General features: G+C 37.1%; 1 protein-coding gene across 35 annotated transcripts in view; it reads right to left on the bottom strand.

The window, feature by feature from the left end:
• Positions 1–18,568, bottom strand: part of LOC128859316 (basement membrane-specific heparan sulfate proteoglycan core protein) — a 202,138-nt gene that overhangs the window by 99,173 nt on the left and 84,397 nt on the right. For 27 of the 35 annotated variants that reach the window (XM_054096226.1, XM_054096227.1, XM_054096259.1 and 24 more), the window contains exons 3-8: positions 16,738–17,218; positions 16,494–16,662; positions 16,256–16,419; positions 14,625–15,602; positions 13,063–13,401; positions 12,228–12,350 (exon numbers count right to left, since the gene is read on the bottom strand). In XM_054096226.1, the coding sequence (XP_053952201.1) occupies positions 12,228–12,350; positions 13,063–13,401; positions 14,625–15,602; positions 16,256–16,419; positions 16,494–16,662; positions 16,738–17,218 (2,254 nt within the window). Of the gene's footprint in view, positions 1–7,540; positions 8,144–12,227; positions 12,351–13,062; positions 13,402–14,624; positions 15,603–16,255; positions 16,420–16,493; positions 16,663–16,737; positions 17,219–18,568 lie in introns of those variants that run through there. The other 8 variants (XM_054096252.1, XM_054096253.1, XM_054096255.1 and 5 more) reach the window with 6 other exon arrangements.

Raw genomic sequence — 18,568 nt, 5'->3', positions numbered from 1 at the left:
GGTCTATATCTTTTCAATCACACTTCAGAAAATGAAAGCTTATTTTCAGATGAGTCAAATGATTTCTTAGAATAGTCAAATAATATTCAGAAGTCCTCAAATGTAATTCAAATATCAAATATCATTATATATACATATATATATAATTGGCGCGTACACCCTTTTTTTTGGGTGTTTGGCCGAGCTCCTCTTCCTATTAGTGGTGTGCATCTTGATGTTGTTCCACAAATGGAGGCACCTACAGTTTCAAGCCGACTCCGAACGGCAGATATTTTTATGAGGAGCTTTTTCATGGCAGAAATACACTCGGAGGTTTGCCATTGCCTGCCGAGGGGTGATCGCTATTAGAAAAATTTTGGTGTTTTCACCGAGATTCGAACCGACGTTCTCTCTGTGAATTCCGAATGGTAGTCGCGCACCAACCCATTCGGCTACGGCGGCCGTCATTAGTCATATGTATTCAAATGTATACCAGATTAGTCAATTATGTATCAAAAACTGTGAAATGATTTTCAAATTAGTCGAAAGTGTTTGAGGAATAGTCGGATGTACTTCATAAACTTCAAATATTCTTCAGATTAGTCAATTATATCTGAGACTAGTCAAACGAGTTCAGAAACTGTGAAATGATTTTCGGACTAGTCAAATATATTTCTGAATATTCAAATGTACTTGAGATTAGTGAATTATATATCAGACAAGCCAAATATTTTCCAAAAAAAATGTATTTCAGAAATCGTCAAATGTACTTGAGATAATGTAGCACATTCCTACTGGGCTTCTTGTACTTCTTGGTAAGTTTCCGCAATACCTGAAACTTATAATTGGCTTTTTTGGGGCATTGTATGTGCAAAATATTTTAAGTAGTTTAAAAAAATTACCGTTTTCAGTATTTAAGTGGAAGCACTTGGCCACTACACATGCTGATATATGCGTGTATGTACATAAGACTGATATTAAATATTTATATTTTTTCAAAGTTTGCCAAATTTTTCTATTTTGGTGACTATGATCATGTTTTCTATTATTTTTAGAGCGAAATAGTAAGCAACACCGTAATTTTTACAATATTTGTATCTACCGCATCACGTAAAGTGCATTTAGTTCGGACGAAAGTAAAAGGCAATAAAATTTGCTGAAAATATTTTGTATCGAAAAAAGTGTTTATGTATGTATGTTAGACTTTCAGACTAATTGACAAATGAAAAAGATGTTTGTCATATCTTGTGGGTTTCACTTTTTTTGCCTCGTATATTTTTTAGACGTCGTATAAAGATTCCAAACTATTTTTTTTTAGTTTTGCGAAATCATATTATTTGCTGCTTTTTGAGTATCTATTACACATACTAAACATAGCTTCTTGCTTTGGCTGATGAGTAGTCACTGGTCCAAAATTAGAAATGGGGAATGATCTGATTTAGTTAATGTGCTACATATTTACCAAGCCTTTCTATTTACTTTAATCTCCAAAGGTATTTTTCGACTTTTTCATAGTCCCGGAGGATATATTTTTGGTATCGGCAATTCTACGTCCCAATGATTCCTTTTCAAAAGAAGTCCGTTTGTAGTTGGAAGGAAGCATTTTGTTGAAAAAGGCGCGCTGGAATGGGCTGAATGTCATCATCACGCTAGCTGAACTTAGACAATTTAGAGCTCAAGGGTGATGAGAAGAAGTGTACTCTCCATTAGTTTTACCAAGCATGCATACATCAGTGAGATAAACACTGGGCGGTGTTGAGCTGTTGACCCCTGCAGTTTTACGCTCTAGCTTAGGTCGAAGTTCTAGTCTGTGATTGCAGGGCTTTCGCTGCCCTCTCCTTGCATAAACTAAACAGCATACATACACACACACATAGCGTATTTATGAAATTAGTGCGCCATATGCGATTTTTTGTAAATTTCGCTTACTATTTCAAGTTCAAGTGCACTTGCGGCATAAATTTAAATAAATAAATTGCATTTCAATTAAGTCACCGTTGCCGGCTGCAGCACACAAAAAATGGCAGTCAGCTTAACGGCGTGAGCAAACAAGGGCAAGCATGTGTATGTATTTGAGTACGTAAATTTCGAATGCCTAAGTAAATACACAGCTGTAGCTGCATAAGCATGTACACATGTTTATACATATGGGTGTGTGTGTATAGCAATATGTATGTAGCCTCGCCAGTCAAGCGTTCTAACCGCTATGCGGCTGCACTTGTTGCTGGTCGCTTGTTGCATATGTACATATACATTTATATCATATCTACTATTGGAGGTATGTTTGTAGGTGCAACTACGACGGTGTCCGGGTCTGCAGCTGGCCGACCGGTCGCCACACAACACCCACATTTCCAGCAGTCATTCGAGCGTTCACTAGCCATTGAACCAGACGGGGCATGACGTTACTCTAGACGAATGCTGGCAATATTGCAACGTGTTGCACTGATTTTCGTTGTTTGCTTTTGTTTGCGCGTACGTTAGATTCTAGCTAAATTTGTTGCAGGTGAAACTTTTTGAATGAAAGCACAGCGGAAGGAATTTTTTTATTGTAGTAGAGCAAACAAGCATAATCTTGAAGAGTAGTGAAAAAAATTGAGGGATTGGGGAACGAAGTTAGAGATAAGAAATTCAAAATTAAAACCAGAAAAATTAAATTAAATAATGGTTTTGATAGATAATAAAATAAAATAATAATAAAAAAACTTAAGAAGAAAATTATTAAAAAAAATTTAATAAAGTAAACAAATGAAAATAGGGCAAAATAAAACGGGATGAAATAATAAAAAATTAAATAAAATAATATTATATGAATAACAAAATAAATATTTTTTTTATTAAAATAAAACAGCTAAAATTAAATTAATACAAAATAAAAAAAAATGATATTAAAAAAGACTAGAAAAATTCAATAAACTAATAAAATTACATTCTGACCACTGCGCAAGCAGAATATTGCCAAAATTCCCACACATTGGCTGCTCAGGAACTGTAATTTCAGTATGACATTTAAAAATAGCTGCGTCAAGCAACGTCAACAATAGTCAGCAAAATTTATATACATACATACATGCATGTATTTATGTGTGTATGAATAAGTGATATATGCAGTGTGAAACTTGATGACTTGATAAAGAAGCCGTAATGCCAAAAGGAAAAGACCAGAAAGGGAAATTATGGAAAAGAATTTTTAGCAAAAAATATATATATTGAAATGCCTTTTTGAACCGCGCAGCCAAGAAGCAGAGACAGCAGCGCGGTATTATTATTTTAAATCGCTTCGCCAATATTTTTGTCATTATGCCACGCCCAGCTATTCAACGATATGCTAATTTCTCGCGCATAAACGATTTCTCACAAAAACGTTTCTTTGCTTAAAAAATAAAAAAGTGTGAATTATTGCCGGTAATCGGTAGTGAATTGCAACATTTTCCATGCAGCAAAAACGCTCATAACATCACAGCTGAAATTGCTATGAAAATTACAGCACTTGACTTATGCCTGTGGGTGTGTATGTGCGCGTGTGTTGTCGGTGAGGACGACTCAATCAGCCGCTTCCGTATTCGATGCCGCATGCAACAGCGTCAAGCCAAATCAGGCGGGTATTTCACATGCATTTTACTTATATTTCTGCACGATCGGCAATTTCATAGCGCAACACCACGCGCTTGTTGCTACAACTTTAATGCGCTTTGACAATCACACAGTTTATCTGCAACATTTACATGCCGCCGCGCATATCTTCTGTTGAAGAGCAACAGCTACATATGTACTCCATGCCACATACATACATACACACACGAATGCAGTCTCAAGATCACTTTGTCTCCCGTTCGCTGTTGTTGTTTGTGGCCACTCGCTCATTAGATATTTTTGGCTGCTCAGCATGAATTTTTATTGCTCCTGGCATTGCATTCATTACGAGCGCATATTACGGCGCATACAACAAATAGCTGGCTTTGCTGTCACCAGCCCACCATGCGGTTGTGGCTACTGTCGCAATCGATGCGGAAAGATTTATTGTGCTGCGTGCAGCAATGGTGAGGCGCTGATCGCCTGTGAATGTTTGATGTCTAATTTTATATATTTTCATGGCAGTTTCGCTGCTTTCAAACTTATTTCCACCCATTTATTTCATTATTTCATTTTTTTTCTCCTTTTGGTCTTTAGTAGAATTTTTCTATACTACATAAAGACTCGCTGTTGCAGCAACTATCGGTGCAACACGGCGATGAGTTGGAGATGATCGTTTGTTTTGCTTCAAAGGGGCATAATTTGATTTGTAACTGACAATGATTGATCGGGACAGATTAAAGGCTGGGCAAAAGGGCGATAAGCGTGAGCTCTTGGAGAATTTGCGTGACATTTCTTGAAAAGGGTATACGAAATTTACATATATTAAAGCAGGCACCTGCATCTTTCACAAAACTTTTATTAAAGAGAAAATGTAAGACAGGGGAATTTGGAATTGGACACGTTCTAATTGCTGTGATTTATTTTATGATAATCTTTTCAACTAATCAATTTTAATTTTGTGAGGCAGCGATTTAATGGAATCAGCGATTGAACTCTTTCGAATTATGTTCGCTCTAAATAAGATTTCTAGAAAAATACGGAAAGAAAAGAACTATTCAGCCGGGCTGTTCGAATAGGCTCTCCAAATGCGAGTGCCGCCTTAGATCTGTTGCATCCAATGAACAAGGGATTACCTATAAAGTTGTGCTGAATAATTTATGAAGAATAGTTATTGTTTTTATAATTATATTTTTTCCACCAAGAATAGTCTGCACGAGCGATCCTTCAAAAATATGGTTTTTTGGTAGCCAATAAAAAATCAGAATTTATTTGGACTGAGTAGCTAAGTACTTAATAATTCAGCGGTTATAGCACGATTTTTAGACACATTTTAATTAACGCACTTAAAAAGAAAAAAATTCGATGAAATATAATTTTCCATTCGGCACAAAAAGCGCAGTTAAGCGAGTAAGCCACTTAAAAGAACACGAATAAGTCATATTTCATGAAAAAGGAAAAATGTTGCTAAAAGTTAGTATCTAAGCCGAATAAGCAATTCTTTAAATGCAGGGACTGAGTTACGCACGTAAGGCACTTAAGCGAGATGCACTTAACAGGGCAAAACTGTACGACATTTGAGGCAAAATTAAGAAATATCGAACGAGTGATTTAGATAAGTGAGTAGTGCATTTAAACGAATAAGGCATTCAAAACGAGAAATTGTATGTTTTTGTTTGGAACTGCCACCAATAGACAGTTTTTAAATGTAATGTGCATTAAAAGAGGGAGGCTGCCTTAACAGATTTTACTGTTATTTACACCATCACTGAGATTACCATAACACGGAAAGGAATATTTTTGTTTATTAGAGAATCTGCATTTCAAAAATCTAGACTAACAAATGAGTGCAGAAATAATTTTAATTTGCAAAGGGGCTTAAAAAAAAAAATTGTAATATGTTTTTGGGCGGAAAATCGCATTTCTGAAAATTTCAGATTTTTTTTAATTTTTCGTAAATAGTTGTACGCTAAATGAAAAAAAAATTATACACTATAGATCTTCCAACATTTTTCGTACACCAAAATTTAGCCTAACCACTGCCTGTTACCTGGTTTTATAATATTAATCTTTGGCTTTTTTTGTATACTTTTTATTGTTTTTTAATTCGTTACGCAAGAGCGAAGTTTTCCTATGCTCAATAAATTCTCTTAAAAAAACAAAGAAAAAATAACAAAAAATGCCAAACTCATTAAAATCTTCAAAATAACTTTGGAATTCTTTAGTTAATGCAGAACAGCTCTGTGAGAGTGAATTAGCAGTGTAGCATGCCACATACGGCAGCGCACAAAGAAATGGAGTAAATTGGAGCAGACGAAAACCATGGAGCTTTTATTTATGCAACATAAAAATAAACACAACGCCAGAACACATACGAATTATTGACTAAATAGGCCGAATAATTAAAAAATATACAAAAAAAATTTTAAAATAGCATACGAATGCCTGCATCAGCCAGCGCACGTGCCTTAGCGGCAGCATCTACTTTCCGAGCAGGTGTGAATTTTCACTGCTGCTTTCATCAATGCAGTCATTGATAGCCTTCTTTTTCTATTTTTTGTACTATTTTTTTATTCCTTTACTGAAGCGGCTGCCAATCGCTTTGCGTCAGTTTGTGGTGCAATAAATTTCGCTATGAGAGGCACCCTTTTACTGCTGGTGCACTGCAGCACTCACGAGTAGTTGTCTCTTTATGATTTTAGCGTCAAAGCGCTAAACAACGAAGTGATTATTTCATTGATGGCTTAGTACCAGGTATATTTCCTGCTATTCTGTGGCAAAGATTAGGCTTTAAAGGATGTGTGTGTGCTTAAAATGGGTTTGAAAATATTTAAAAAATGTAGCAAATGTATTTGGTGTTTCAGGTCATTTGGTTACGGGCAGATTAAGAACAGTATTTGTGGCATTCTGCTAGAAAGGATTTCGGAAAGAGTTTAGAAGATGAACAGCAACTGTGTTGGTTACTAACAAATGTTTGGTGCTTTAGCTCTTGAAAAACTGGGAGATGTTCTAAATTATTATTCATTATGATTTTTTAAACAAAAATCGGAGGCCAATTCTAGAAAAAGCTGAAGGTGGCACTCGCTGCTCCAAGAAATAATGATTCTGGTTTGAAATACAATATTTTGAGGAAATCGGTTAGGCTATCACAGATTAGAATGGAAGTTTGTACTAGCACTATTAACCAATTTTTTATACTTTGGCCAAACTTTTCGTATACCCACAGATATAAATATAAAAAAAAAAACAGGACAAATGCGAAACCCACACATATTTACTATATTCGATTTTTTCCATGCTCGGACCAAATGTATAACAAAGGTTGTGCTGAAGGGCCATTATTGTGGTTTTAATTAATATTTATTTTTTTATCCACTCTGTGGGCCTATTAAAAACTTTGTAAAACTAAGCGGCCTTTGACTGATTTTTACTGCTTACTCGTATTTGTTTGAAAAATATATTGTATCATTTGGAATAAAATTCTGTTTCTTATTATTTCTAGTTTCTACAGAGAGAGAAAAGAAGATGGAATGAGAAATTTACAGAAATGCATCAGTTCAGTGATTTTCCACGCTGCTGGGTTTTATGCAGCATGTAAAGCATAGCAGCTAATGACTAAATTCTCTATTGCGAATATTAAAATTAACATTTCCACACAATTTCGCTTCCAGCAAAGATATGTATTACAGCCAATGCAAAGAAAATATTTACAATTTTCTTGCCAAAGTAAAACTACTCGGTCGAATTTTAATTAATTTACTTCCAGCTCTTTCCCTTTTCCTCAAACTACACCAACTCTTTAAAGATTTTCTTAACAAAAAAACTCAAATTTTCGTTTTCCCAAACTCTTTCGCAGCTACCATACAATTAATGAAGCACACAAGCGTTTGTGTCCGATTCTCATATCCACCAGCAACACTTGAGTGCCACAGCGCTGTCAAAAGCCAATGAAAAACCAAAATGAGAAATAGACATCGGGAGCGGAAACCTTATATTCAAATTCGTATTTTGTTGCAGTAAGGACTTGAATTGTCACTGTTTTCACTTTGCTTTTCGCACAATTTGATTGAGTAAAAGTACTTAGGGTTCTCTTGGGGCTTCACAGAAGTATTTTTCACTTGGTTCGAATCCTTTTTATTTATTTTTTTTTATGCTATTTTTTCGTAGTTGTTCGTCTGTCATCTAGTGAATGCCACTTAAATGCATTTAACAATTTTTTCAACTTTTTTGCTCACCTTACTCGGCTCGCTGTGTAAAATATTTTTTATTTTCTGTTTTTTGTATTACAAAGCGCGGAAAAGGATATGCTTCTTGTGGATATCCTTGCAATATTTTGATTAAGAGAATTAGAGCAGAAACTAACACTGTTACCCTTGGATAGTATTTCAGAATAATCGATTTTTTCGACTGTTTTTTTTAACTATTTAACTGTTTTTAATACTTCTTTATATTTATTTACAAACACCCGCGCTAGCAAAGCTGTATAATTTTCTCTTCTCTAAGAAAATTTTCAGTATAACCGGCTCACAAGCGTTTTCAGCACACGAAGCCTTCGCACGAGCTCACGTCTGCTATTGGACTGAAATATTTGAAAATTCCACGCCGCTTTGAGGCATTCGTTTTGATCCAGATCCAACGCTGTGCAATGACTGCGACTGCGACTGCTACTACGACGCTAAAGCCAACGCCAACGCCATCACCAACACCAATCAGAGCCAAAGCCAAACAAAAGTGTAGTGAAGCAACAATGCATGGCAGAGCAAAGCTCAGCACAGCACAATGGGGCAATGAAAAGCGTAACGACACGCTACATTGCGCCGACAGCGGAAAAGCCGTGCATTCGTGCATGCTCGACCATCACTATGAGCCGAAGCGCGACGCTGGCTGTACGAATGTGCTGGCTGAACGAACAGTGCTGTTAAATGGTGTTGTTATTAGCAGACAGCAACAGCAGCAGAGCATTTGCTTACCCGTCGCAGTACGGCTGACGGCTGCTGTTCGTTCGTTTACGATTGACGCCGGAAGTCGCCGAAGTGGTGAAGACTGAAATTGGCTGCGCGCGGCAACAACGACTGCAAGCGTGGTTTTGTAAACAAAAGACATTTGGCGGGAGGTTGCCAACACGTGTTGCGTGTGCTGCCCAGGTGTGAGGAGATGTAGAGTGCTGGTGTTGAGAAAAATTAGTAGCAGCTGGTTACTAAAAGGCAACTGTTGCAAGGGTGTACATATTTGATTACACTTATGCGAAATATTATGTGAAGATTCGAAATAAAATATAAAAACTTATTTCTCAGTACCCAATGAAACGAATTCTAGGAAAATTCTAAAAAGTTTAATTCGATATTTCCTACTGCAAAACGGTTCTCATAAATAAAAGCCATGCATTGCAACAGCAAATGCCTTTGAATATTCTTCTGCTGGCTGCCACGCCAATGGAGCAGTACAAATTATGAAGTTGAGAAAATTCGAAATTCGCTGCTAAACAGAATTTCCATTTAAATACCACAAAAAAACAACAAAAACTTTTAGCGAATGCCATGAAATCAATTAGAATTTGCCATAGTACAGTTATGCATTTGCATAGGTGTTGCCCAATGTAAGCGAGCAGCAGCAAATGACAAGCAGTTTTTACCACTTTATAGAAATTTGTTAAATGAAAATATCGCCAAAGCTAAAAAAACGAGTGCTAAAATTTCGCAAATATTCATTTACATTCCTACACTTGCCACAAAATTTATAGTATCACACATTCATTACTCAACTGCGTACTGCAGCACACACATGTGTATGTGTGCGGGAATGTTTTTGAGCATGCATTTGCGGAGGCGTGGTTGTGTGTGAAGTTGTCCGCTGGGAGCATTTCGATTCACAGGCAAAAGAAGAAAGATGATTTGGTGTCTAGTGAAAAGTGGAGTAAGTTGCTTAAAATTTTTGTTCCGTTAAAAATTTAATCAAAGCCAAATGCTTTAGTGCAATAAAGTTGTAATGAAGTGTTGTCGAAAATATTATTACATTGCGTCAAGAAACGATTTGTAAAATGGGCTGAGATTGAGTGGATATGGATTGGAGTGAGAAAATTTGAATCAAAATAGTAATAATAAAAATAACTATTTAGGTTAATATTTTGTAATATTATTGTATGTCTGAGCGAAATTCTAAAAAAAGGTATATTCAAGGAACCACTGTTTAAAGTTTAAAGATTTAATGCCAAATTGAACTTTTAGGACGTTTTAGATTTCAGGGTTCTATTCAGCTATGAGATTTTTCTGCTGGCAGCCTGGAATGCAAGGTACGGAGTTCTAGTTTATGCCTGGTTTTGGCTGTTGGTAAATTTAGTCATAGGATCTGCATGCCGTGCGGTGCGACCTTCAAAATTGTAAGTTAATTTTTGATGTTAGTTTAGTCAACGAAGGACAAACCTTGGTTAAAATGGGATCGATGCATACACCCCTTCAGATTATTATTTATTTTGAAAAATAAAGAACAGGGTTTCGAGGAAAAAATTTTCTGAATACGATGAGGTTAAGTTAATTTTTTTGTGCCCATTTGGAAGGCCCAGACAAATATTTTTTTATGAAATACATATTGAAGTGGATGGTGAATTTCTGGAACAGGCAAAACAATTCCATAATCCATTACACATACCTCCTTCTTCATTCCGCGTACTATGTGACGTCCCTTTGGATATATATGGGTTGCCATATTTCCTTCCTCTCTTATGCAAATGAACGCAGAAAATAGTGTTAAAATATTTCATAATCTCTAGCACAAACTGATTAGGGTTAGGACATGAGAAGTTAGTTTAAAATTGAATATCTCCTAATAATTTTTCTAGCTGAGTTTACTCACTTTTTGACATTTTCTGTTTCGCAGATAAATCTCGGCGAAAGTTTACAAATCCACCCACAAAGCCGACATTGCTTGGAGCAAATGAAAGTGAGTGTCAACAAACAAGAACATTCAACGCGAAAAACATTCAACTATGACAGTACAAACAACACGCCCACACACACACACGCATATACAAGCGCATGCAGACGCAAAACCACTCTCGCTGAACCTTAATCCACTAGCTGGCGCATCCTGCCCACTGGGTGTGATTGCTGAAATGGATTTAAACTTTCGACACTCGACACCAGTTCTTAGGGGCGATTGGGGTATGGAGCTACGTATTTACAGTAATTGTGTGATTTTAATCTGCTACAAATGGTTTTTATAGTCGCACAATGCAGTTTGGTGCCAAGAGTATTAGGATGTCTGAGTGTTTGAGCGTAGAGGTGTGCAATTATTCACTGGTTGCTGTTGTTTTTATGAGCTCATATTTATTTGTGAGCTTTTTTCCTTAAAATAATTACTAAATTTCTGTTTTTTTTTCATTTTTTTTTCTAAGTAAGAAAAGTTTTACCCATTTGCTTAGAAATTTCTAATTTTTTCTCTGTTTTTGAAACCAAAATAAAATCTGCTTGTACTGCATTTATTTTAAAATAATTCCGTAAATGTTTTGAAATATATCACCATGGTTCGGTGGACATGCTTTGCGAAAAAGTCATATATTTCGGCGCACCATTGTAAATTTGCATTGTTGCTTAAAATCTACTCGTGCTGCTTTTGTTTAATTGCGGGGATTCTAAGCGGTGTTGCAATGTTTCCAGTTTTTTTCTAAATTTCTTAAATTTATTTTTTTTTTTCATGAATTCAGTCAAGTGCACTGAACTGTTCTTGAGTTATTTTTAGGGTGAAACATTTTAATAGTTTATGAGTTCAAGGAGCGAAAATCAAGTTCAATGGAAAATAAATATAGACATGTTGTATACATACATACATATATTATTTCCCCAAACAACAACAAACAAAAAAAAAAATGTAATATATGTGGTTGCGTAATATAAAATAATTGTATTTTCAAATTGGGCGTTTTGAAAATGTGAAATGTGATTTCCAACATATATATATATGTTGGAGGAGCTCGTCCAAACACCCAACCAACGAGCTCCTCCTATTTGTGGCGTGCATCTTGATGTTGTTCCACAACTGGAGGTCCCGGTTCCCCATTCGGCTACGGTGGCCGCCAATTTCCAACATATGTACATCTGCCTTAATTCAGTTTTAATTTTTTATGATCATCAAATCAAGAAAAAATAAAGTTTCGTTTATTTTTTAGAAGCAAAAGTAATTAAAATATTCACTAAGTCAATTTTTTTCACAGACTGGAAATTGCTTAATGCCAGATTTTCTGGCATGAGAGTCACAAATTTCGTCCCTTGTGATAAAAGATGGAAAGGGTTAAGAAGAAGGCCGAAACACGATTACATTAACTGCTTCATACTACTGCTGGAATTCGGTTTGGTTTGCCGTTGCCTGCCGAGGGGCGATTGCTATTACAAAGGGTTTTACTGACATTTAATGTTTCATGCCTACATGTGTTGAACCCGACATCATTCACTGCTCAATCGCAAAACGATGGATTTCATAATATTTAAAAACAACTTTCACAAGTTAGGAAAGAAAAAATTAACCAAATGATTGCCATCTTTCAACAAAATTAATCAAGAATGTCGAAGCTAGACAAAAATAAGGAAGACGTTGGAAAACATAAATAAACATGTAATACATAAACTTATCTACACAAAATTTAAGATACCAATGCAATACATAAATCGGTAGGTCGCACTTACCTTTCGCTACCACGGTTGGGCAGTTCGCCTCATCGGAGCCATCGAGACATTCCTCTGCGCCATTGCATAGGTACTCACGAGGCAAACAGCGTTCATCACATTTAAATTCGTATTCGGCACAAACTGCAAACATTCGGGTAAGTAACGATTAGTACACGAAATTTAAAAAGTGGAAGCGGTTAATAGGTTCATTCATGATGTGATTAGACAAAACACGACTCATTTAGATAAACTGAGATGGGAATGTACAAATGAGTAGTAAGTAATTTTGAAAAACAAAAAAAAAAAAACATAACAAAATATAACTAAATTACGCAAATATTTACAATGACAAAAATAAACTAATATTTTTTCTAAAAGTAAATTTTCACATTTTCGTTGTCAAAACTGTTAGTTGTAATTATATCATTAAAAACAAATACTTCAGTCTTTTATTGAAATGCATTAATTCTCTGCCGCGCCTCTGAAATTAACAATCGTTTTATAGTTTAAAAAGTTCTCTAAAATTTTGAATATCTTTCTGGAAATTCGGAAAAGTTGCGCGTAAAGTTTACCATTTTACATGGCAACCCTACAGATTTGCTACAAATATTAAGGACAACACTGATGAGCTACAGCAAATTATTGTAAATGGATTGTGTGTAGTGTGTGGGACAAATTTTTTTCCGGTTGGGAAAAAGGATTGGGCTTGTTCATATTAAATATATTATTATTACATATTTTTATAATGTTGTTTTATTTGTTTTCGGGGTGGGAAAGGAACACAATTAAAGGAAGACATTTATTTTGGAATTTGTTTGAATGCGCTGATGTGGCGTCACACACAAAACTATACCCTTTTCATAGTCTTCTTCCTTGCCGTAGCCTTCTTCGCCTCCGCCATTCTCCTCTTCGGAGCATCCTATTTCGTCTTCACCATCTGGACAGTCTTCGTGATCATCACAGCGTTGTTCGTCACATATCTGCACACCGCTTTCGGCGCAAGTGAACGAAGCATCACCGCGGCAACCGAATGGTGTGAAAAGCGTAGAGCGATCCGTCGATATGCCATGCGTGTCGTCGCCAGAACCCTCATCAAAAGCAGAGCCATGAGAAACGTCTTCCGGTACTTCAGTGACTTCGGGTTGTGCAGGTCGTAAGGGTGTTTCGGAGTCAACAGGTCCTTCGTAAGGGTCTGCAGTTATCAAAGCGAAATTGGAAAATCGTAATCAGAGAATTGAAAATTTCGGGTTTACCGACTGGCGCCGGGCAACTCGGTAAATGGCGCCAAGCGTACAAAGAGCGTGCGAACACACAGAAATAGAGAATACACATATAAATGGGGAAACACAATGGTAGATAATTTATTTGACCCAACACATTGAGGTGAATGCTGCAGTTAGCGCTGGGAACGTGGTGAGCATAGAGGACAAGTTACAAAACACACAGAGATGACGCGGTTAAAATATAAGTAGACGATCACAAGGTAATGGAGAGACACTTGAATGCGTTTGCAGCATGAGAATGTGTATGAGCAGATGATTCAGGCTTTTGAGCAGTGTGAGGGGAGAAGAGAGTGTGCTAGTGAGTGTGAATGGAGAGTGGAAGAGTGGGAAAAAATGAGTGGCGTGAAAAGATAAGCGGCGAATTACAGTTAATAGAACTTAAATTAGCGTTAAAGATTTCTTACAATATTTGTCTTATATTCACCAATTTAACTGAACTTTGGGTTGGAAAGAAATTATCAATTTTTTGAAGTGGGATATGAAGAAGTAAAAAGCCTTGGAACTGAACTAAATCAGCTAGTATATGAATGTAAACGATAAGGAAAACATTCTGCATGAAGTAATGGATATATGACGTAGATAAAGTAGGAATTAAATAAAAACGTAATAATTAAATTTTAAACGAAAAACTCAAATAGTTAAATATTAACATCATTTTCGAAAGGCAGAAATTTTAATGGAGGATTTATGGAGAACTAAGCTCTTCCTTCAAGTTAGTTACACTCTAAGTCTTACGATGAGCTTCAGCAAGCAAATCTACTTTATTATTACCCATGAACACTCTTGAACGCAACTGCATCAAACATAAGCTATTGCTGTGCATCTAAAAGCTCATTTTTGCCACTTACAACAAGAAGCATCCTTTCGAATTAGCTTCGATGCATTTACTTATTATTTTGCGGTTAGTTAAAGCGTTAGTTTGGTTAGCTATTAGCTACAAAAAAATAACCCTGGAGTTAGTTGATGCAATCGGTGTTAATGAAGCATTTTTTACAGCCACATTGCAGTCAATGCTGGTGTTCTGGCGATAAGCGTCGCTGATTCCAGCAATAAAGCACTTAAGTCTAGAAAAACTTGCTTTAATAATAATAAATAAGTGATTTGCGGACTTCTGTCGGCGCATAGACGCTACCTCGGCCACGTTCGTATTCATTGCGACGACGTTCTTCTTCTTCATATTCAGCACGTAGACGTTCGTCTTCAGCGCGACGGAGTTCCTCTTCTTCTTGTTCAGCACGTAGACGTTCATCTTCCGCACGACGACGCTCTTCTTCATATTCAGCACGACGGCGTTCCTCTTCTTGTTCAGCACGTCGACGTTCGTCGTCAGCACGACGGGGTTCTCCTTCTTCATATTCAGTTCGACGACGTTCCTCTTCTTCTTGTTCAGCACGAAGACGTTCTTCTTCGGCACGACGACGCTCCTCTTCTTCATATTCAGCGCGGCGGCGTTCCTCTTCCTCTTGTTCAGCACGTGCACGTTCATCTTCTTCATCATTTTCATTTGGCTGTGGTTGATTCTCACTTCCGCTCACCTCCCCTTCTCTTTCTTCTTCCATGCGACGACGCTCTTCTGCCTCTTCGTACAAACGACGTTCTTCTTCTGCACGTCGTCGTTCGTCTTCCTCCCGCTCGGCTAAACGTAACGCTTCATCTTCTTCCTCAGCGCGACGGCGTGCTTCCTCTTCTTCCGCTAAACGGCGCTCCTCATCTGCGCGTTGCCGTTGTTCTTCTTTGAGTTGTCGTCGTTGTTCTTCTTCGGCGCGCTCACGCTGATCTTGTTCCGCTTGGCGGCGATCCTCTTCTTCATATATCGGTTGGCATAAATCCGCCTCCTCATCAGATCCATCTGGACAATCAGGATAGCGGTTGCAATGGTCAGCACAAGCTATGAGTGAACCATCTGAGCATTGGAATTCGCCATCCGGATTACGATCACAGTCGTACTGGTAGTTGGAGGTAACAGACAACTCATTTTCATGTATAACTTCGCCGTTACCTTCAGCGCCGAAACCACCTTCGGCACCATTGTCATTCCCATTGACGCCGCCGTCTTCACCGTCATACTCAATTGGTGTATCATAACCGTAATCGAGTGGTTCATTCATGTCTAATGATGAAAATTCAAGTCGAATTTAGTGACAATTTTGGGTGATGGTGTGGACAAGAGAAATGTTTAGCGATGCCAAATCTTTCAACCAAATAAGATGATGATGATGACCAAGAGTGATGTTAATTCAGTTTTATGTCCCTACACCGCTATAGAGTATGAAAGCTGTGCTCTAACTTGAGAACAAAATATTTTTTTAACCGCTGATTTTGATTTTCTTTTTTCAGAAGTAAACTAACATTTGTTGAAGACAGGTTTAACAATTTTTTGGGAAATATAAAGAGGTTTCGGTGTTAAATATTTATAAGAACCAATTTCAATAATTACACATCGTAAGTTATGGGAGGAACAAATTAAGATGTTAAGAGGAAAGATAGATATAAGCGTAGGTATACAGCAAATGAGCCCGGCTCTTAAGCGAGTCCGTCGCGTTGCTTTGACACAAAATAGATAGTCAGCGACTCATAAACTTTTTAGCCATACATAAGGACTATTCTTGTTTGGAGTTCCCAGTGAAAAATCTACAGTTTAATCATAACTACGAAGAACCCGTTAGATAGAGTATTAGAACAGCTCTAGTGAGCTTCTACAGTTGAACTGCTGTGGAGTCCTTCCTTTGAATAGTATCTGTCCACCTAATCGTACCCACTTACCGCGCACGAGTCTGAAGTAGTAGCGATTATCGGCCTCGACGCCCAAATTGCCCAACCGGTTGTAGCGAGCAATTTGATTGGCGAACACTTCGTTGAAATCTGTGACCTCTTCGGGCAGTTCCAGCTGTACGATGACGTATACCTTGAAGCTGTCATTGTGTTGACTAAAATGGCACAAAGAAAATTTAAATTTGTATAGAAATTATTTCAAAGTTAGTTTCTTGCTTCCTATACTTACATTACTGTCAATAATGTTGGACTGATGTCAAAGTCCTCATCATTGTGCGTGGATTGGAAAAGTTCGCGGAAAGAAATCTCCAATTGACGATGCAACTCAAGGAATTCCTTGCTCTTGGGATCGGCATACGCCACGTTCCATGGCTCTGTAATGATGAATTGTGTACGCCCTACGAAAAAAGAAGCAAAGATCAAAAGTCAATGCGTGTTTTTTGCGCTGATCCTTAAATCCTAGTTGCACTCACAAATCGCTAATGGCGTAGTACCAAAATCCTCATCACCATCGCCGGAGCCATCGTAATCGCTCTGTCGTTTCGAGTGTTTCTTCGCTAAATGTTTCACGGTATTCTGGGCATTACCTTGTGGGTGCTTGTTGACTCGCTTACTTTTATGTGGCTTGTGCTTTGGATGCTTGTGGTGCACCTCCTTGCCGCTCTGGTTGTGATTGCGGCGATGGTGGGCCTGCTTGGCTGACTTGTCTTCTGTTTTGCCGAATAGGCGACTCAGCTCGCGGCGCACGCGCGTCACACCCTTCAGTAGCCAGCTGCTGTTAGCCTCAGCATCTTCCTCGGCCGCGACTGGTTGCAATTCGTCCTCCAACATGGATTGTGTGTCGAGATCGCGTGTGTTGCGCGCCAATAAGACATTTGGGTTGGCGGCGGGTGCTTCATCAAACTGATCAATGTCGAAGGTGTCATCTATGGTGATGTCGGCGTTGCTTAGTTGCTGAAAGAAAAGAGAAAAAAGAGAATTCATATGTCAATAAGGGCATTGATAGCCAATTATCGATAGCAGAGCCATGTTAATTCACTTCACAAAGGCAGCTCAGAGAACGTAAAAATACAAAAAAAAAAAAAAAAAAAACTATGGTTACAAGTGCTATGGTGAAATATGGTGCTGTTGGCAAACAGTGAAGTGTGTTATTTGTTCCTGTAAATACTGAGAAAGCTGAGCTGAGGTTGTTACTGGTAAGTTTTTATATTTTATTTTACTTAATTCCTAAGTTCGCTGTTTTTATCATTAACATTTCATTAACATTCTCTGCCTTTGTGCATAACGCAAAAAGCTCAAAGTTAACAGTGACTGCCAATCAGGGTTTTCTGTATTCTACAGTTGGGTCTGCGACTTTGCTAGAATTCCGTGGTGAGATATAAAGCGAGTTGAATTCGATAATGAATAACAGAGGACATATTTTGGTATGTGTGTGAATGTGTGATCCCAACTTTTGCTTGAATTGGTAAATAACCACATCAAGCCGCACAGCGCAAATAAGAGGAGAAGCTCGGCCAAACAACCGAGAAGATGCAAGCGCCAATTATATGTATATCATATAAAATATATATGTATAAATTTCTACCTAATTTTGCAGCTGAAAATAGTTGGTTTGTTAAGTTACTGTGAAAACGTTTCAAGCAGATATAAACCACAAATAAGCACATTTTAATAGTTTCCACACCAAATCATAAATATTTTTTATATTTTATAAAATATATGAACAGTGCGACAACTGCCATTTCGAAGTATATTTTATAAGGTCAAATATTTATTTATTTATTTATTCATCACTAGGTTTATCATTAAAAATGAAAATATGCAAAGCGACACGACATAAAAATCGTCACGCGAGTAAAATATGTAAATATGTCAAGTACTAAAACCTGATAATTGTATAAATTTATCTTTTGTTTGGCCATGTAGAATTTTAGAACGCGGAATTTTCAAAATGTGTAGAACTAAGATGTCATTCATTTGGTATTTTACAAGTGTCAGAAAATTGTGAAAACTCTATCGGAATATTATAAGGCTATTTAGTATGGAAACCTGTACTGGAAAACCTGGAAAATCTGTTTGTGCCTTATCGGCCACTGGTCGTGCCAAAAAATATAGAGAAAGATTATTCATTTATTTTTACATTTTATTTTGACATTGAAAAACCTAAATCTATATTATGTATCTGTCATCTGAGCACCTTCAACCATCCAACAAATTGAACACTTCCAATGGCGTTGAAAGCGATAATGAAAGTACCGAATATCAATAAAAAAAAAAATTAAATCAAATAAGTTACATTTTCTT

Source organism: Anastrepha ludens, chromosome 3 (genome assembly GCF_028408465.1).
Source record: "Anastrepha ludens isolate Willacy chromosome 3, idAnaLude1.1, whole genome shotgun sequence".
In the NCBI taxonomy this organism is placed as follows: domain Eukaryota; kingdom Metazoa; phylum Arthropoda; class Insecta; order Diptera; family Tephritidae; genus Anastrepha; species Anastrepha ludens.
Note: the sequence above shows the minus strand (reverse complement) of the source record. Positions and strands in the feature narration are given on the sequence as shown.